Here is a 22,377-nt window from a genome sequence, read left to right on the forward strand (position 1 = left end):
GAACATGATTGGCTTTTGCCAGCAGCAGGGTCAGGAAAATGCCCATTTCTCATCTCTCTGTCTAGGCTTTCTTGGCTCAGTCTCTGTCTGGTCTTGTTATTTACTTAGTGTTAGACTTTTCTGTATTTATAATTCCCAGCATGGAGAATGGAGCTTTTTGGAGAAAAGATGTTATTTAGATTGTTTTACTCATTTAGGTTAAAAAAATCACATAGGGTTGTACTTGCAGCTCCTTAGGATATAGTTATATATACACAAAAAATGAAAACTGATATTTAAAATCACAAGTTTACATTTAGGAACAAAGGGAAGATGTGTTGTCAATAAATCAAAATGGAAACTCTTCTGTGTAAGAAGAGATCATATCTGAGGTACATTTGTATTAAAGATGACAAAGACAAGTAACAGATAAGAGAGGAAATCTTGATATGACTAAGAAGATGCGGATACTTGTCCATGTGCCAAAAGAGGTAATATCTATGAAACGATTCAAAACAATAAAGACTTTTTAAGATAAAGGAAATCTTTTGGAATGGTACAAATGAGATATACTTTCTACTGCTTATATACAATATGTACATTTAGAAAAAGGTAAATTCAAATATTTAAGGATGAAGCAAAAGAAAATATTTTTTAAATGAAGATCAAGGCTTAGATGAATTTTATCAGCCCAGCGAACATATCCAGAAATAAAAATAATTCTTTTGAAGAAATAAATAGAAACTATTACTATTAACAAAATTGTTCTTTTACTATTCTACACGGTTTACTTTCTGGTTCACATTTTCAAGAAGTTTCTTACCTGGGTTGACTGTTCACCTTTTCATGTTTTCCATTGAAGTTCAAACTACAGAGGTTTTTTGATTTCGAATGTGAAGAGTCTGATTCCAAATTTGCCTGTGTTTGTTCTCTCAAACGATCATGAAGTGTTGCCTCCTTTTTCAAGTTCATGTCTGAATACGGGCAGCCAAAAGCACTGGTTTGTATAAAAATGAGAGCACAGTCATCAGTATATAGTGATAAATCAGGGGTCCATTGTCATTAGAGCAGACTTACATCTAATATTTAACAATTGCATAGAAACATTCTTCTTTCCCTGAGCACACTGAAATAACAGTTTGTTTTCGTATTGCCTTTTCAGAAAATCTCAGGTTCTAGAACCACAGACACTGGTCAACAAAGAATTATAGAGAGATTCATCAGCACATACGGCATTTACAATTTTAGAAACTTAAAAATCTAAGAATAGCATACAGATGTATTTCTAATGGAACAATGCAAAAGTCACATAACACTTAACTCAGTTTGTATCCTTAATATGTATTCCCTGGTTTGACTGTATCAGAAAAGACTATGGGTAACTGAGTATATTTGCTGATATCAGAGAATACTGTGTTTTCGTTTCTTAATATTCATGTATGCAGAAATACTCTATCTGCAGTTCTGCTTAATCCTCTGGAGCTTCGCTGGGAAGTTTTGTGCTGGGGTGTGAAAGGACACCTTGTAGGTGAGAGAGGAGAGGCCCAAGCCCAGGTCTGCTGAGTCTGTTATCTCCCCTCACAAGTCAAGGCTGAGTCCTGAGTCCTGGATGTTATCAGAGCCCAACAGCAGGCTATGGGCAGAAGGATCTGCCAGGGCCAACGACCTGGTTCCTTCTGCAGGCTGATGGGCTGTCTCCGTTAGATCCCCGTGTCCACGTCCCTGTCTCCAAAGAGGCCCCAAACCTCTGCCGCTGCTAGAACTGAGGCAGCTACACCAGGGAAGACACACCCAAGACAGGTCACTCGTACATTACCCTGGGGGAGGTACTTCCTGCCAGAGCTTCAGAGATTCTCTCCAGTGAAATGAGAAAAGGAGATCCAACTCATAAGGGTTGTTGTGACCCTGAGAAGTCACAAACACATGCCACACACACGCACACATCATGAAATGGTAGCTGTTATTGCCATCACAGTGTTATCATCGGCTACACCTAGAGCACATGGTCAAATGCATCAATATCGAGGCAGTTGATTCTTTTTTGAGCACAAGTTCTGGTCCACAACTTTATCATGAGTCCAGCAAAGATAATAAAAATAGACTGGATCTTCTGGGGAAGGCCATATGCATTCTAACCCCAAAAGGACTTTAGTACCAATATCTAGAATGGACTCTGGAACTGGGGACAGGATGGCTAAGATGGTATCAGCCTGGCCCAGCATGATCTATACCTGTATCAGCAACCTTTGCTACAGAAAGAAGGGCGCCTTTACATGCATGTTCTGTAATTTGTAATAATCGGTATTGATCTATTGGTTTATTAATCTATTCAGGTATTGATTCAACAATCCATAAGCATCTGCCACCTGCTAGGTACTTTAGAGAATATGAATTCAGTGAAGAAGTTAAGACACATGTACCAAAGAGAATAATTTATAATAAGAATTAAAAAGCTACCCCTATTGAATGTATGGTATAGGCCCACTATAATACAAGGTGCTTTACATGTATTATTTCTGATGAATATATATTTTTGGCTGAATACCAAAAGGTATTAGCATATTTATTTTACTGGTAAGACAATGGGCTCACACAGCATAAGCAACTTTCCCAAGGCCTCATGGCACTTCCTTGGGAAGTCCTGAAACAAATCACTTAACTATTGGCACTAATCAGGCTGACGAAGGGGGACATGGTTTTTAACACCATCCAAAAAAGAAAATATGAAGGAAGCCATAGCATAGTCCTTGTGCAGGGAGACCCAGAGGCAGGCATTTACAGACCCAATGCAGTCTTGGTTTGCCCTGGTTGCTGGCAGAGAAGATCAGACCAGCATACGCTTGAGTCCTGGGATGAAGCACCGTTCCCAACAGCAGCAGAGCAAGAGCGATCTGGTTAAGCTGCACCATATGGGATTTAAGGAAAATTTCAGGAAGAACTTTCTGTAGGCAAAAGTTGAAAGGCATTAGGCTAACCTAAGAGAGACTGAGAAATATCTTTTTCAAACACAGTGGAGTTTTCATTAAGATACTATGATTCAGAAGTTTTGCTATCCATCTAATACACACTCCCAATTCGAGTTTTTTAAATGATCCTTATAACTACGAATTACTTTTTTTGTAATTTCATGTCACCACCCCTATGTGGTTCATGCTACAAGTCACTAATGCTGCCTCTTCCTAAGGCTTATCTGTCCGGCATCTGTAGACAGCGACCACAGACCCCTCCACAGTGAGCTGTCATAGTCATCAGTGTTTGCTGATGTCGAGAGATGTTCTGCTTCCCTCAGTCTTCATTCATAAATCAGTCTCTCTGGTCACTCAGTCATTCACCTATTTCTAATTTCCTTCTAGTTCCTTTTTGGTCTCTCTGGTAGTAAGGAAGGCAAAATCAAATGGAACCCCAGAGCATTGCTAGAATGGAACAATTCCTGATTCTATGAGGCAAGTCATGTGACTTGTCTGCAACATTTTGAACCTCATAATGTGGGTTCTGAGAATCTGCTGTGACCAAGTTGCAACACTGCGCTCACTTGGTTCTTTGCAGAGAAATAGTTACATTAAGGAAATGGCATCCCAAACTTTTGCCTGCCTTCTTGCAAACTCAGACTCTTACTGATGCTCATGTGCATGCATGTATGCATGCATGTGTGTGTGTGTTTGAGAGACGTACGATTTTGTATAAATCTATTCACATTGAAAAAAAAAAAAAGATGAAGTGGACGTCCTACGTATGATAAAACTACTTTAAAACTACTTTTGAAAGCTTTGGATTTAGCCAAATATTGGGGAAGTACGGTTCTGACATAGTCTCTTCAGAAAATATTTGACCTAAGCTGAAGTTTCTATGACTTAAAGTTGTATTGGTCAAAGTAAACTGTCAGTGTCTGATTGGCAGGGAGTAATATATTCAAATTCCAGTTGGTTGATTATGGATGGAGACAAGCAAGCTTAGAAACTGCAGGCTGAGAGGGGAGTGCTGAGCCGCACCGTCTCCGCTGGAGTCCTGGCTCTTTTGATTGAGAAGAGGATTTCTCCATTCCTCCTTAACTCACAGAAGAATCTGTCATTTGCAGGAAAGGAAGAGACGGCAGCAGCTATTAGCTTGACCCACACAAAATTGCAGTTTTTAAATGTCAAAGACAGTTGAGTATCAGAAATTTTCTATGGTTCTACCAAATAATTTACCAAAAATGTCAGCCCCAACCTCAACAACAGTGAAGCAGGTGAATAGAGGATATATGCTAAATAAACAAAAAGTTGCCAGACTGTTGCAGACAAACTTTTAAAAGAAAAATTTTTTGACACATAACAAGTAGTCCTCCTACTTTATGATGGAAGGAAACAGAGTGATTACAATTTAAAATACTAGTTTTGTTTTAAGAATACGGAAGCATAATTTTGAATATCTGATGACAAATGAAAAAGTAAATTGTACTAATTCTAAGAGCAGCAATCCTGAACATGTTTCTGTCTCTGAATTTTAATGAGGTTAGGGTTTGCAAAGTAGCAATACTGAGCTGCTGAGGCTGGACCCCTGCATTTCGGGTGGGATCCCGGAGGCTCCTCAGACTGAATCTTCTCTCCGGCTTTCCACAGCAGGGGTACCTGATTCCACCAGTTGGTACAGTTTCCCTGTATTCCAAGGACTTATCCTGATGTGAGGCCACAGGTAATCCATTAAGCCCAGTCCTCCATTTTAAAGTCCAATGGCAGCTGAAGCAGTGCCCAGGTCTGATGTCTGCACGAATGCCATGTTCAGAAGCCCTAGTCAGCCTCGTGGGGTCTGGTTCCTCTAACTCAGCATCCACCTTGATCCGTGTTTCTAAATGCCTTGCCCTCTGCTTTGACTAGACTCAGGTGCCTTCCTGGTATGGACACTCTAAGTTCTTACTTTGTTTTTACCATCCCCTTCCCATGACACAATTTCTCCCTCTTAATCTTAAACCTAGGATGTGTGGCTTCATTTCCCAGATGCCACCTGGCCAGTCTTCTCTGTGCTTCTCACCCTGAATTACTCCCTGCCAGGTGCTGTGCCCACCAATCGGGATCCCTCCCTTCCTCTCAAACCCTTCCCATGTGGCTCTGATTCCAAGAGTCTAGATGGTGATTACTGTTGCCAAACTCCTTGGATACCAGATTCTGCTCTTCAACTATACTCTCTTCTGGCATCCATAATGTTTCATTTTCTCATACGCAGACAGGAGACTTGATTCCCACTTCTCTCTGAGAGCCCTGTCCTGCTAAAACGGTGGGTGGTGCTCTGTCACATCCTGGAGATGGACAATTCACAGCAGGAGGTTAAACCAAGTTGTCACGACTTACCTAAGGGTAGCTTCCCAGCCTGTATGTGGCTACACCCTCAGGTGACCAGGGGGCCCCGGGGCACCAGAGTCCCAGACCAGTCCTTCCAGCCTCCAGCAGCCTCTAGGCTCTAAGACCCCTTTTGTTCCCAAACACTGATAGTCATTTTTTCTCTGTGATATGACATTTAAAAAGTTGGAAAGCATGACAAATTTAAGCAAAAACGGCAAAGATGTAATAGCTTCTTGAGTGCTGTAGTTCAAAACATAAATAAATAACCCAGAAGTCAACAGTATTTTGGGACGAGTGTCAAGTCATTGACAACCTTTCTTGTGATCCTGAAAAGTAAAGTCACCCGAAATAGGCAAGTATCTCCCAGGAGGGGCTCAGATGTGGAAACGTGGCTTCCCATAGCCCAGGAATTAGACAGGCAGACTGTAAAGCACTCTTTAAATGCAACTAACTCACCCCTCCACGAAGCCTACAGTATTTTATAGTTTAATCTCAAGTATTTTGCTAACCAATTATATTCTTTTCCTTCAAGAGGTAGAAAAGACAAGACTGAAGAGTCCTCTCTTAACTGAGAGGTCAGATGCTAACAGGTACTGTGTCTGGGTGGGTCGGGGCATCTCCATGTGGAAGCCTTTATGGAGGAGAAGGTCGGAGGCCTCCCAGAATCAAAGGACAGGAGGAAGCATGAATAGTCATGCCTGTCAGATAACAAGAGAAGGCACTGAGGCTTGGCGGAGAAAGGGGCTCAGCGGTGGAAATGAGAAGAGGTATCTGCTGCCTGCCTCACCCTGTGGCCTCAGGTCCTGATGGCAGCCGACAGACAGCTCTTGCAATGGATTCTGGGAAGCTGCACGCAGCATGGCCGCCTCCCGCCCCCGGAAAGCAACGCCTTCCCCCTACGCTGTTTCCCTCCCTGCCCTTTCACTTCATAAAAATAACCCGCCCCGTTTCAGAACTGTGTTGTCTTCAGTATGCAGTAGTCTACTCTCACACAGTATAAGGATGTTAAGTGAACATCTTTTATTCTTAGAAAATACTGATTGGCCAAATGGCACCAAAAGACATAATAAATACCAAAATACAGATTATTGAAGTTACAGAACAGTGATAATACTTTTCATCTGACTGAAATTGTTGCTGATTTTACCTCTATGAAGAGTAAGAGCAAGTACAGATGATACATGTTGGGATATGGACCGGGAAGTAAGAGCCATCATGAGTTTTTAATATCTGCTAAGGATGTGACATGATTTTTATTATATTGTCCTCAAACACATGACATAGGCAAAAGCTAAATTTTATATATATATATGAAATTTTCAGATCTCAGGGTCAATTTTCTTCAAATTCCTGTGGCTTTAAAATGAGTTTACCTAAGATATTTTTCTCTTATTGCAACTAACTTTTGTTCATAAAATAGCTGATATTGTCACTTAATTGTCATTTCATATACCCAAAAATTTAGTACACATAAAGGAAAAAAGTATAAATACTTTTAAAGTTTCATAAGAGTCAAAATAAATCTATATACATGTATGACTCAAGGAGTTCAAAGAGTTAGCTGAAACGCATTTGATTCTAAAAATACATTTTCCCTGGGTTAACGCAGCTTGTGAAATGCTGGATATTATAATCTTCTGAATGTGGCCACTTAGGAATCTGGAAGATAATTACTACCTAAATTAAGCAATGTAATCCATTTAGTATAATGGTGAAAAGTGTGGAGTTGAGAATTACAGAAAATTGGAAGAAAGCTACTTGCTCTATAACCTTGGGCAAGTCATTCAACTCCTCTGTTTTTCATTTCCTCATCTATAACATGGTGATAATAGTATCTTATAGGTTTTCTTTTGTGAAAACTAAATGAGATAATCCACGTAAGGCCTCACATAGTGACCAGTACAAATTAAATGCTCATGAGTTTTTAATTTTAAAAAGGCCTATTCTGATATAAAATACTAATTATCCCATTTATTGTGGTTAATGTATTTTTCAACTGTAAAATTTCCATTTGGTTCTTCTTTTATTTTCCATTTATTTGGTAGGACTTTCTGTTCTGCCATTTGTTTCACATGTGTTAAAATTGCTTGTTGAACCATCTTTATAACTGCTGCTTTAATTCTTGTGAGATGATTCTCACATCTGTGTCATCTGCTCATGGCCTTTTCTCACTCAAGTTGAAATTTTCCTGGTTCTTGGTATAATGCGTGATTTGGGGTTGACACCTGGACATTTCGGGGATTATACTGTGGGACTCTAGCTCCTATTCGACCTTCTGTTTTGGCAGGCATCCTTTCACACTGCTTCAGTAGGGGAAGAGGGGCACTGCCTTGTAGTTGCCATGTGGAGGTAAACATCCTCCCTAGGCACCCATGGATGCCACCCTGGCTGAGAGGACACAGATCCATGTGGCTTCCACTGGCACCAGGCGGGGAGTAGGGGAGCAGTGGCCCTGTTAATGTTGGGCTGTGGGGTCAGTCCTGATTCCACTGGCCTCCTGCGACACCACCCTAGCAGAACTGGGGACGGGAAGGACACTGCATTACCCCCGGATGAGGGCATAGGACCAGGCTCCCCATGTGATCTCCACTGATGCTGGAAGCAGGCTGTAACCACCAAGCATGGATGAAAGCCCCATTTCCCACTCAGCCTTTGTTGACACTGCCTTGGTTGGGGGAGGGGAGTTGGGGGCTCCTTGTTCCAGCTCCACACTCAGTCTTCCATGGGGATGAGGGTGTTTCCTGGGGTGTTTGGTCAGAGAAATGTGGTTATTGTCTAAAGTTTCCATCTTGCTACGCTGCCCCTTTCCTGATCCTTTAACTAGAGAGATAAGGCTCTTCTTGGTGCTATTTTTGCCTTTTCCATTGGCTTTTCCAGGTTTTCATCTTCTCCAACAACCAGCCGAGGATATATGAGGACAAGGAAAACACAGGGAACTCACCACGGTGCTGTTCCCTGGGTCTCCAGATCCCCAATAGGTCTGTGTCCTTCTCTCCACCTTTCAAAGTCTTCCTCTGTTCGCCTGATGTATAATGTCCAGGTTTGGGTGGGAGGAATAGAGAAAAGTATGGCTATTCCCCTTTTCTGGAAGCAGAGGTCCCCTAATGATTCTTTTAATGTTAAGGACTTTATTGGAGACTCCTCCTCAACAAGCACCCTCTCTCTACTTGTCTTTCTAAAGGAAGAACTTGTTCTACTCAACTAAAGCACCCACGAAGACTCGTGGGAGCAAAAGAGGCTTTCAATACAGGCCAGACTGAGTTTCGATCCTGCTTCTATCCCAATGCTCACCTTCTCCAGCTCACAGTTTCTTCAGCTGCAACCTGCAGACTAGAATCCACTCACGTGTCAGTATAAGAGTTGCTCTGAATGAAGAGGGCTTAGTACACTTCATGGCATATGTGCACTCAATAAATGCGATTTCTCTCCAACTCTAATTTATCTTTCTATAATTCATGCTCCTATTGGTGATAGGTATTCAATTTTCACATTGCAGATGCATCCCAGAAAGAAGGAACCATTCTTTCTTTCTTCCTTTCCTTCCACTTGTTATAAATGTGTGCCCTTAGACCAAAGTTGAAATTCTTTTGCATGGCATTCAAAGACCTCTTCCACCTGACCCCAGGCCACCTTTTCAAGTCATTTCCATCTTCACTCCCTATAAACCCTAAGCTCTGGTCACATCAAAATAACCACTGCCCTCCAGTTTTAACAGATACCTTCCAACTTTTATTATATTTTCCTCATTATACTATTGTTTGTATATATCCATCTTCTCTACTATAACTGAATTTCTTTTTTTTTTTTTTTTTTTTTGAGACGGAGTCTGGCTCTGTCGCCCAGGCTGGAGTGCAGTGGCCGGATCTCAGCTCACTGCTGCAAGCTCCATCTCCCGGGTTTACGACATTCTCCTGCCTCAGCCTCCCGAGTAGCTGGGACTACAGGCGCCCGCCACGTCGCCCGGCTAGTTTTTTGTATTTTTTTTAGTAGAGACGGGGTTTCAATGTGTTAGCCAGGATGGTCTCGATCTCCTGACCTCGTGATCTGCCCATCTCGACCTCCCAAAGTGCTGGGATTACAGGCTTGAGCCACCGCGCCCGGCCTATAACTGAATTTCTTAAAATCAGAGGCTGTAATTGTTTATCAGTGTGAACTGAGCAAAATTGGGCTATCTCATGCTTCAGCTTGTTTATCAGTGTGAACTGAGCAAAATTGGGCTATCTCATGCTTCAGCAGCTCAGCAGCACATCAGTGTCTAAAGAAATACCAGTCATGGCTGGGTGCGGTGGCTCAAGCCTGTAATCCCAGCACTTTGGGAGGCCGAGGCGGGCAGATCACGAGGTCAGGAGATCGAGACCATCCTGGCTGACACGGTGAAACCCCGTCTCTACTAAAAAATACAAAAAAAACTAGCCAGGCGAGGTGGCGGGCGCCTGTAGTCCCAGCTACTGGGGAGGCTGAGGCAGGAGAATTGCGTGAACCCGGGAGGCGGAGCCTGCAGTGAGCTGAGATCCGGCCACTGCACTCCAGCCTGGGCGGCAGAGCGAGACTCCGTCTCAAAAAAAAAAAAAAAAAAGAAATACCAGTCACGTATCTGGTATATGGCAAATTATCTATTTATTGATGTCACTCAAATTGATGCCAAGCAGGATTTTAAGCTTAGAGATCTAGAGAAAAGCCTTCCCACATCTCAATCAGTGCAGAACTTGTTCTCAGTCTCTCATCTCACTCCCTTAATCAGTGTCTCCAAACTCAGCCCGTGTTTGTTCCTTTATTTCCAGTCCCCCTATTTAGCCATCTCAGGTCAACTTCTTCCTCTGAGGAGCTACCTTTGTTCTTCTAGAAAGATTAATCAAGCCTTTCTCACATTCTGACACCTGTATCCATTTTATAGAAGAAACAACAAAAGCCCAACTGCAAAACTGGAGAATTAGCCACATCCTGGAGAACACTTATCTTCTATCACAATTTAGCCCACTAGGCTCCTGATATGGTTTTGAAAATATTCACAAATTTGAAAGGGTAAAGACTAGAGCACATGGCAAGAAGATGAACTCTGCAGCTGGTGCACACAGAAATAGATGAACATGAAGGGCAACCTCCATTGGAGTTATGAGCTTAGTCATTTCATTAATGTCTGCTCAAGTACCAAAAAGTCAAACCCAAGATGTGATATTTAATTGGTATGCATTAAGAGATGCCCTTTAATTGAGCTTGTACATTATCTGTGCTGTTTGTTATAGGTAATATTTTCAGCAAACTAGACAGGAAGGAAAAAATGCATTAAGAGTGAAGGTGAAAGAGAGAGTGAGCGAGAGAGAGAGAGAGAGTGTGTGTGTGTGTGTGTGTATAAATACATATATGTGTATATATACACTTATGATTACTAGAAACTTCCAAGGTATAAAGTACACTCAAGGAATGTAATAGCATGCTATGTAGCAACACTAATGGCCTTTACAAAATTTATGCTGAAACCAGTTTAATGTACTATAAGTAATTTGTCTAATTTATGCATGGAGAAGATTTGATGAATAGAATCTGCAGTTTAAAATTTTTACCAATACTCTAACTACACAGTTAACATTAAGCACTAAATTAAACGAATGAAGTGATTAAAATGCCACATTATTAACTCAATCAAAACAATTATAGGGATGTTTGTGTTTCTGTTATTAAAATGAACATTTTTGTTAGTATATACAAATTGTTTTCACCTTTTTAATTGTAATATTTTGGTTAAGTGGTGTAAACATGTCAAGGTTATTTTTAATTGAAATATTCTAGTTTTAAAAACATTTAGTTTCTGCAAAAGGCTTTAAAGTATGTTTTTCCTCTTTTTTTAAAAAATGCATTGTTTTCAAACAAAATGTCACAGAAGCGCATTTATCTTGGAAAGCTGTTCAAAGGACACCTGGAAAATAACTCAAAATGTCTTCAAGCACAATTTTAAAAATTATTCATGAATTAAAAGTATGCATTTTGGCAATGAATCATAATTCCATCTTTTGGAATGCCCTAAGTTCAATATACTGAATTTAAATGAAACTAAACAGTTACCTGAATATGCATGAGGATATGTTTACATAGTTATATATTTATGTATACCTGCAAGCATCTAACCTGTGTGTTCAACATTAATATTGACCCAGTGTCAACAGCACACTGAAATGTTTTGAAAGTTCTTTCTCAAAGTGATAAATTCACGGTTATCTTGACAAACCTACGTGCTGAGATTAAAAGTGCAGTCTCTGTGATAGAAAAAGAAAAGCTAAACTAGCCTATCTTTCAACTGCCTGGGCCGAGTGTTCCCAAACACTAACAACTACAAGATTTGCAGAAGTCCTGCTCCCCTCCCCACAAGCCATGTTCTGCGGAGTCCTGTGGGGCACTGCAAAAGCATGCATTTTGGATCTCAATTCAAAAGGTGGCCCAGCTCCTCCTTGGGTCAGAGTTAAAACAAGAGATAACAAGTATTGCTGAGGATGTGAAAAAACTGGAACCCGTCTGGTGAGGCTGTAAAACAATTCAGCCTCTTTAGAAAACAGTATAGAGGTTCCTTAAAAAAATTAAAAATTGTGTATGATCCAGCAATCCCACTTCTGGATATTTATCCAAAAGAAGTGAAATAAGCACCTCAAAGAGATATTTGTACACCCGCATTCATTGCAGAATTATTCATAATAGACAAGAGGTGGAAAGAATCTAAATGTCCATTGATGCGCAAAAGGATAAAGAAGATGTGCTATATACATACAATGGTATATTATTAAGCCTTAAAAAAAAGGAAATCCTGCCACATGTGACAACATAGATGAACCATGAGGACTTTATGCTAAATAAAAGAAGCCAGTCACTGAAGAAGAAATACTGCATGGTTCCACTTATATGAGGTATCTTATGTAGATAAAGACTTAAGAAGCAGAAAGGAGAATGGTAGTTGCCAGAGGCTGCAGGGAGGGGAAACGGGGAGTTGCTGTTCAACAGGTATAAAGTTTTAGTTGCCAAGATGATTAAGTTCTAGAGATCGGCTGTATAACATTGTGCCTATAGCAAGCAATACTGTATTTGTACATTAAAATTTTGTTCGGAAGATAGATCTCATATTAAGAGTTTTTACCGCAATCGAGAAAAAGGAAAAGGTGACCTTTTATCATTCCATAGTCTTCAAGTAAACACTGATTTGTAGATTCAAATATGCACAGATACATTCCATATTAAATTAAGTTAATTGCCAATTATATCCTTTCCAAATTAATTAACACATCAAAGGCAAATGTAATCTGTCATTTAGAGTTTGTAAAGCAGTATTGTCCTTGATAGAAATAAGAAACCAAATTAGAAATCTTCATGAAATCTTGAAGGGAGCTCTTTAAAAATAGCTATTTTAAAAAGAGAAAACAACCCTGAGACATTAAAAGATTGGGGGCATTACTGGGGATATACCCAAAGGATTATAAGTCATGCTGCTATAAAGATACATGCACACATATGTTTATTGCAGTACTATTCACAACAGCAAAGACTTGGAATCAACCCAAATGTCCATCAGTGACAGACTGGATTAAGAAAATACGACACATATACACCATGGAATACTATGCAGCCATAAAAAAGGATGAGTTTGTGTCCTTTGTAGGGACATGGATGCAGCTGGAAACCATCATTCTCAGCAAACTATTACAAGAACAGAAAACCAAATACTGCATGTTCTCACTCATAGGTGGGAATTGAACAATGAGATCACTTGGACACAGGAAGGGGAACATCACACACCAGGGCCTATTGTGGGGAAGAGGGAGGGGGGAGGGATAGCATTAGGAGATATACCTAATGTAAATGACGAGTTAATAGGTGCAGCACACCAACATGGCACATGTATACATATGTAACAAACCTGCACGTTGTGCACATGTACCCTAGAACTTAAAAGTATAATAAAAAAAAAATATATATATACACATATAGGTGATAAGGATGAACATTTATTTCTTTCAAGACAATATGATCAATATTACTTTTTCTACCATACACTATTCTAAAATATTATTCAAATAAATGGTTTTTCAACTATATGTTGCTGAGAACACCACCAATTTTTCTTTTTCTTTTGTCTTTTTTTTCTTTTTTTGAGACAGTCTCGCTCTATCTCCCAAGCTGGAGTACAGTGGCATGATCTCAGCTCACGGCAACCTCCGCCTCCAGGGTTCAAGTGATTCTCCTGCCTCAGCCTCCCAAGTAGCGGGATTACAGGCACATGCCACCACACCTGGCTAATTTTTGTATTTTTAGTAGAGATGGGGTTACACCTGTTGGCCAGGCTGGTCTTGAACTCCTGATCTCAGGTGATTCTCCTGCTTTGATCTCCCGAAGTGCTGGGATTACAGGCTTGAGCCACTGCACCCAGCCAATATTTTAGAAAAGACTATCAGTCTATGCCGGGCACGGTGGCTCACGCCTGTAATCTCAGCACTTTGGGAGGCTGAGGCAGGCAGATCACCTGAAGTCAGGAGTTTGAGAACAGCCTGGCCAATATGATGAAACCCCGTCTCTATTAAAAATACAAAAAATTAGCTGGGAGTGATGGCGGGTGCCTGTAATCCCAGCTACTCTCAAGGCTAAGCCTGGAGAATCCCTTGAACCTGGGGGGTGGAAGTTGCAGTGAGCTAAGATCATGCCATTGCACTCCAGCCTGGGCAACAAGAGTGAAACTCTGCCTCAAAAAAAAAAAAAAAAAAAAAAGAAAAAAGAAAAAAGACTCTCAGTCTAACCTAAAATATATGAATAGATATTTTCATTTCTATTAAATTTAGGTAGTAAAATTATACAAAAATCAAAGAAAGATACCATCAAAACACACTTTGATTAGTCTAATATTAAGAGCAACAACAGGTCATACTTCCGTAGTTTTTACTATGCATGATACACTGAATTAAATTTCCTTTATATATTAGCTCATGCAATTCTTAAAATACCCCTGTGAAGTAGGGACTATTATTATCTGCATTTTATGGATGAAGGAACTGAGGTACAGAGAGGTTAAAGAAGTCATTCTAGGTCAAACAGCTAAGAAGTTATACAGATGGGACTCACTCCCCAGCAGCTTGATGCCAGGGTCTAGTCTTTTAACTGCTCTGCCAAACTGCTTCTGAGGCTAGATTTTTCTCTGAAGACATTAGAGAAAATAAAAATGATGAAACACCTGGCACAATGCCTTGTACATACTAGGTACTTTGCCAAATGGATCCTGATGATATTAACATATTTATATAACACCCTTGGTATTGTTGGTTGTACACGGAGAAGAATGAAGAGGGAACATAGAATACTTTGAGGGAATTTAAGCTGTTTAGTGTTTTTAAAATTTCATTCCCAAATGTACTGAGTTGCTGCAAGAATAAAACATGGTGAGAAAGGAATTCTTTAGAACAAAGGCACATTCTCTGCATGGGATGAAATGTAATGTGGAGAACTGGCCATCTGGATAATTTCTTATTGGGACAAGCTGTAATTTATAAAAACCCTGAGAAAAGAGAAGAAAATAGAGAAGAGAGAGCCTTGACTTTCTGCCAGAAAAAGGCTTTAAAGCTCTATCCTAGCAAGTTTTAAATGGAAATTTAAACATTTCATACCCACATATACACATACTAAAGTTGCAAGTACACAGTCAAATACAACATTTTACCTAACACAGCTTTACAAGCATCCAAATAGTATCCTATTTTAGTTAAAGCCAGGATTAGGAGGTAAAAGCCTCTGCCATTTAAATCCATCCACAAATCTCTGTAGAATGCCCCTGTGTGCACAGCCCTGGACTAGGGATGTGGTGCCCAACATATGGCAAGGGTCCCACCTCAAGGGACTTTGACCTGGGAACTAGGAAAAAGTGAATTACAAATCTAAAAGGCAAACGTAGGCAAATATTGTTGTTTATTATAATTATGTATATGTTTTAAAATGACATCATAACAATAGGCATATATACTTATTAAGCATTTAATACAAAACCAGGCATTAGGATAGTGCCAATGATTTCATTAAGAGTGTACATTATTTCATTAAATAAATACCATATAGAAAAGTTCAGTTTTCATGAAATTGCTCCTGTTGCCGCCCTTGTTGTTTCCTAGTTTGCTGCAGAGGAGGAGGCAGAGGCAGGCTCTTGAAATAGGACTGGCCTCAATCAGTTCAAGGGAGGAGACAGAGATGATATATTGAGGGGCTGAGGGGTGAGCCTGGGAAGGACCCTTCCTTGTGATGGGGACTGGAGGACAATATCTGGCTAGGAGCTCATCAGATCAGCTGATCAGATTCAGTTGGCTCTTGAACTGGGAAAGTGCCTAGACGACAGTCTGGAAGATCATTCTCACCGCCCTGGCTGTGAGGAGCAGCCTGAGGGATGGGGGCAGGACCTGGACAGCACGCAGGCGGGTCTGGGAAAGTGGCTGCAACAGAAGATGTTGGATCTGAACACATTCTACAAAAATAGTGGTATTGGGACCTTAATAAATGTGGGAGTTGTTAAAGAAAACAATGGAATGGAAACTCATGATTGTGATGATAAAGACGGGGAGGGCAGCGATGCTGATGTGGGGCTAAGATAATAGACTTTGTTACTAACATTTTAAGTGGCAGGACTGGCAGTATAACTCTAGACTCATTCTGCAGGTGACCAGAGGTAGAAAACTCGGACTCGAAGATGACTTTTGGGGCACCACCAGCAGATGCCTGTGGCTGAAGCAGAAGATAGATGCTTCTCAAAGTTTCAGCCTCTCACAGATTGGCCACTGCACATTTCATGTATCTATTTAACGTTGCCTGGAAATCTCCAAAGGTTTTACCGAGCACCGCTTCAACTTGTTTACTTTGCCCAAGTGACAAGTGAGAAACAGAATTAACCACTTGAGCTCCCCCCAAAATCATGCGCCATGCCAACAGGAAGGAGATGGTCTGAAGAGGCTTCCTCCCGCATCTATGTCACTTGCAACACACTCCTGGAGTGGGGTTCTCATCTAATTTGAGCAAGGAGACTCTCAGCCCTTGCTACACCAACTAAAACAGGAGTGTCACGCATGGTCCCTGGTCTCCAACTGAGTCCAGGTTGTGGATAGTTAATGACAGCCATAAATGGACGAGCACATATGCTTTAGTCTAAAGATACTTTCAGACATGAACAACATCACTGCAGCCAGGGGAAGACTCCAGGAAGATGTGGGACTTGTGCCTGGCACTGAGGGGAAATCATATTCAAAACAGCAGAAAAAGTTTTCTTTTGTCTTTAAATCTGTCAATTTAAAAACTTGCTTATAACAAAGTTTCAACAGAAATTTTCCAGTTGCATGTGTTGTTGGCAAATCTGTGTGGATAAGCTGGCATATTAAGCTCTCCAGATGTGTTAGTTATACAATCTATGAAGATTGAAACTAGGTCCAACTTGCAATAATATAGATTATGCAGGACCATAAATTGATCTCATCATGGTTTTATAGAATGGGATTTCACAGCTAGAGTCACTGAGTAGGAGTCCATTCATTTAAAAAAATAAATTGAAGCAGTCAATCTTGGGGCATTTCTAGAACTCAGAAATATTAGCTTGATGGCTATCCCACTTCCCCTCCTCTGAGCCTTCTGAGGGCTCCCTCCTTGCTTTTTGGGGTACATGTGTCTCTCCACATCCTCAGATTCAACCAACCACAGATAAAAAATATTTGAAAAAGAAACTCAAACAATTAAAAATAACACAAAAAACAAATATAGTATAACAACTATTTACTTAGCTTTTATTTTGTAGTAGGTATTACAAAGAATCTAGAGATGATTTAAAGTGTACAGGAGAGTATGTATATGTTACAGGCAAATACTATACCATTTTATATAAGAGACTGAGCGTCTTCAAATTTTAGTATTCTCCAGGGTCCTAGAACCAATCTCCTATGGGTACCAAGGAACGACTGAATTGTGACTTTCAAGGGACTGTGAATCTATACAGATGTGTACATTTAGAGAGAGTTTAAGGTAAGGATGGTCTGGAGGAAGAAAAGTAGTGAAGGTAAATCAGGATTTCTTTCTGGTTTTAAAACATGCAATATCTTTCTCAATAGATCACATGATCTTTTCTCTGAAAAATGGCCAATATCTTTTAGATCAGTAGTGGACCACTTTTTAAGTGTGAATTTAGATCGGAACTGGACCACTTTTAAAGAAACGTTTTCCTGTTTCCTTCTGATTTTATTTTTTTATAGCATGTGTGCAGGCATTATGCAAGTATGTGTATGTATGTAGATAGATTTAGTCATTGTCATAACCATTGTCATGAGGCTTGCATTTCTCATTTCTAGGATAATCAACTCCAAATTCCTGGGCACCAGTGACAACCCTGTGGGTGACACAGCAGCTGTCCAGGACGTCCCTGCCCTTTTGCTGGCCTTAGCACCTCTCTACTAGGCTACATGCTCTTCTTGGAGGCCCTTTCTGAATGATTCATTAATACCATTCCAGAGCCTGTTTGGGGTCAAAATCCTTGTGAGAATCTACTGAACACTGTGGTACCCCTGGCTAAACAAATGCCCACGTGCAAACCTACACAAAAGCAGCAGACCTGTCAGTGAGCTCGCAGCCCCCTTGGAAGCTGCCATGCACCCCAGAAGATGCCAGGCCAGGGAGAGTCTCAACACGCAGAAGATCCCTAACAACTACGGGTCCCTGATCCTCTCTTTATTTACCAATGAGAGAGATTTGCATTACTTCTTCAAACTTTCATTTGGTCTTTTCTAATATTTCCTTTTTCCCTTAAATAAAAGAGAAGTGGAAGGTCAGTGCACCCTCCAGGCACTGAGCCATCTGTCAGCCCATGTGCACTGGGGCCAATAGACTCCGGATCTGGACCAGGGCAGGCTGAGGTGGATTTACACACGGACTGAAGGAGGAGTGGATAGCATCTGTCTGTAGAGCCAAGGATGTGCCTTACCACAGATATTTACTAACGGCCCACAGAAATGATTTAAAACAACTTTGTGGTGAAGTATAATAACTCAGTCTACATACTCCCTCCCAGGCTGGTAGTGTCTCTGCTTCCAGTGGGAAACTCTAATGTCATTTATCTGAGACCACTATCGACTTTCAAAATTTAATTTACTGGTAATAGAGTGAAAATACGTGGCACTTACTATTATTTTGGAAATGTCATCTGTACATTTATGAGAGTCAGTTCTTACACACACATACACATACCTGTTCTGCTTTTGTATTTCTCTCTCGTGTGTGTGTGGTGTCTTTCTGTGTGTGTGCATGCATGTCAGTGGACACATGTATGTGTGGGGGCTGTGGACATGTGTGTGTGTGCATGTGGATATGTGTGTGTATCCTCATGTATACATGTGTGTGTAGGGGGTTGTATGTGTGGCATGGGTGGGTGGATGTGTATATGTGGCTATACATGTGTATGTGTGTGGGGGACATGTGGCTGTGCGCATGTGGGTGTATGTGTATATGTGTGGTGTGTGTATGTGGGTGTACATGTGTACGTGGGGGGTTGTATGTGTGGCATGGGTGGGTGGGTGTGTACATGTGGGTGCACATGTGTATGTGTGTGGTGTGTTTGCAGTTGGGTGTACATGTGTATTGTGTGGGGTGTGTGTGTACACATGTATGTGTGCTTGCTGTGGGCATCAGAGAAGACATGGTCAATGACAGCTACACATGAGCATCACTTGTCTGCCTATAGTTACTATTTTGTAGAATAATAAAAGAACAAGCGTAAGAGAGGAGGAGAGTGCTGGATAGCTGCATTCTCATTTTCTAATTTTCTGTGTGTTCATGGAATTTTGTTCATGCCCATTTCCACCTGGTCTCAGACCTGTGTATAAATGGTTCCTTTCTTCCTTATACCCCTTTGCTCCCTTTCCTTCCACCCCCCAAGGTCCTATCTCTCCTCTGGCTTCCTTTTCTTCCTTAGCAATGAGCAATGCCTAGACCAAGAGTTACGTTCACCATTTGCAAGGAAAAGAAAGAACCTAAGAAGAGACGCAAGCAGGAAGAGAAGGATCGGAAAAAGAGAATAAGATGGAGCTGGAGAGGTAAGAAAGAGAAATGAGATAAATAGCGCTGCAAAGGAGTGAAAATGAAAGGAAGATGCAAATGGATAAGGGTTTCCTTTGGGGCTGATGAGAGTGTTCTAAAATTGTGGTGATGGTTGTACAACTCTGTGAATTCATTAAAAACCACTGAATGGCTGTGAATAACCACTTTAAATGAGTGAACTGCATTGTATTTGAATTATAATGTAAGAAAGTTGTCATTTTAATAAAAGTGACCTAGGATTTTAAAAAAAATTATTATTATTTTCTAAGCACAGTAGTCCCTGGGCCAACTTTATGCAGAGCAAAGCTTCTCTGCTAAGAACCCCACTTCAGCCCATGAAATCACCTGCATATTGAGGTTCCATGGCAGATGGCCTTTCCTTGTCACTAGAGATGGAGAATCCAAGAGGAAGCTGAAAATGTGAACGAGAGAGACAGAAGACAAGAAACAGCCCGCTGCAAAGGGTGTCTGCTCAGTCTCCCCGCTGTGTGAACTACTGAGTGTCTGCCCTTCTCTTCTGAGCGCTGGAACACATTTTATTTATTTATAATTGACAAAATTATATAGATGTATATACATACATATTTACTGTGCACAATATGATGTCTTCCAATATGGATACATTGGAGAATGACTCAATCTAGCTAATTAACATATGTATTACCTCTCATACTTTTTTATGGTAATAACAATTAAAATCTACTCTCTTAGCAATTTTCAAGAATACAACACGTTGTTATTAACTATAGTCAACATGCTGTGCAATAGACCTCCTTGACTTATTCCTGTAACTGAAACTTTGTGCCAAAATCTCCGCAGCCCCACCCAGTCCCCGGTAACCACCATCTCCGCAACCCCACCCAGTCCCCGGTAACCACCATCTCCGCAGCCCCACCCAGTCCCCGGTAATCACCATCTCCGCAGCCCCACCCAGTCCCCGGTAACCACCATCTCCGCAGCCCCACCCAGTCCCCGGTAACCACCATCTCCGCAGCCCCACCCAGTCCCCGGTAACCACCTTTCTACCGTCTGCTTCTATGAGTTCAACGTTTTTAGATCCTATAAAGTGAACTCATTCAGTATTTATCTTTCCTAAATAAATTTTATGAGGTGAAAATAGACAACTAACTGGTAGAGATGCCCACTTGCTTAACAAGGCTAAACAATTTCCTGACTACTGCAAACACACACACACACATGCACACACATCAATGTGTAACTGAACTAATGACCTCAAGTCACTGTCAAAACAGTCCTGTTCCGTCTCTAAAATTATAGCCTTTTAAACCTATTTTTAAAAAGAATTCATCCTAGCATTACATTCTTTTGACAGCTGAGGATCACATCTTTTCTCCATAGTTAGTCTACCTTCCAGTGAAACCTCTCCCTTTGCTGCATTGGCACGTCACGCTGACTGACTAGGAAAGCAGATAAGCATGTCTTTTGAAGTATTCAAATTGAGTGCATCACAACTAGAGCCTGTAAGGAAGGCACAAAGATGCTGTGCGTATTCTCTGACTGCACAGAGGCCTCTTCCGGCTTCCTCCCTACGTCTCCGCTTTGCTCTGTGTACACAGATCTGCAAATAACTAATCTCTGGATAAGCGCAGGATGTCCCTATTTTAAAATCTCTGCTCCGTATTCAGACTCTAAACCTGAAATGGAGAATACCCACTTTTTGTCTGAATCTCCAGCAATACTTAAAATGCAATAAAAGTGTATGTTACATTTAAAATATGGCAGATATATACGACTCATTCTTTGGAAGTTTAAAGAAGAATATAGTGTTTAGGATGTCATAGCTATATTTATAAAAAAAAAAGAAATTGGCTTTTGGAGAGGAAGTCTCTCCTCAATGGAATTCAAAGTTAAATGAATGAAAGATAATCTTTAAGATGCATGATTGATACAATAGCTTCTTGTCAGTTCTTAGAACATTTAGAATTAATCAAATTATACAGCAAAGTAGAGGGAGAAATTGCCTCTATAGTGTCCGGGAATGCACATGGTAAGTGATGAATTTTTCCATTAGCGTTAATGAGCTGTGCCTGGTTAACTCCCTGGCATGTCGCAGAACAGAGCGCGTATCATCTGTCTTCCATATTTAATCCCATTTGTTTGTATACTGCATCTTTCACTCAGTGATTCCCAAAAAGCAATTTCAGGGATGATAACATTACAAGAAAATATGAAACTGGATATACTGATAACAAAAACAAAGAAGATGGACTGGAGTCTTGGGAAAAACAAAGATTAGTCTTCATGTGTTGTATACAACTAACTTGTATCTGATTAGTATTAAAGACTAACACATTCATTCATGGAAATGGGAATCGTATCTTCTGTTTTCAGAAGCTGTGATATAGAGGATAACAAAGACTGCAACAGAAGGTCTATTCAAAATAGTTTCAAAATGCTACATTGTATAACAAACCTGATAAAGTTCTGTAAACTGTGACACATATATTAATTGGAGGCAAGTGTCGGCAAAAAAAAAAAGCAAATAAAAATCAAAAAATAGCAACTTGTATTAATATAACACTTCACTTCCAAAATGCTGAAAGATTACACGGAATGATGTGACAGTGCCTCCTGTAGGCTCCTTTGAACCCTCTAAGTGTTCATTTTGCTTTATTTGGTAAATGCAGACAATGGAGAATGGAAGAAGTTTTCTAAAACGTTATTTACCGATTCACCTGGTTCAAGATCACTAACCTGCTGCCTTCCTCTACTCCACTCTTAGGGTGCTTTTCTTTTCATGTCCTACTAATAATGAACAACTCAAAGATAACTTGAGTTCATGGCTATACTTACTTTTTCAAACACTGGATATTGAACGCCCAGTAACACTAATAATGAAACACAGTGTTTTAAGTTGTTCCAATATACACTTGCACAATGTTTGGAATTGTCCTCCATCTGGAATATAATGTCATCACTGATGTTTCTCCACAGTCTACCTACCTGGAGATTAAGACCTAATCCAAATGAAATCCTTCCCTCC

General features: G+C 40.5%; 1 protein-coding gene across 16 annotated transcripts in view; it reads right to left on the bottom strand.

Moving 5' to 3' along the window:
• Positions 1–22,377, bottom strand: part of LOC105478848 (L3MBTL histone methyl-lysine binding protein 4) — a 448,884-nt gene that overhangs the window by 133,634 nt on the left and 292,873 nt on the right. For all 16 annotated transcript variants that reach the window (XR_011617078.1, XR_011617077.1, XM_071085617.1 and 13 more), the window contains one exon: positions 803–976. Coding sequence is in view for 14 of the 16 variants with exons in the window: in XM_071085617.1 (XP_070941718.1) it covers positions 803–976 (174 nt within the window). In the remaining 2 variants the exon portion in view is untranslated. The remainder of the gene's footprint in view (positions 1–802; positions 977–22,377) is intronic.

The sequence above is a fragment of the Macaca nemestrina genome, chromosome 19, assembly GCF_043159975.1.
Source record: "Macaca nemestrina isolate mMacNem1 chromosome 19, mMacNem.hap1, whole genome shotgun sequence".
NCBI classification, from domain to species: Eukaryota; Metazoa; Chordata; class Mammalia; order Primates; family Cercopithecidae; genus Macaca; species Macaca nemestrina.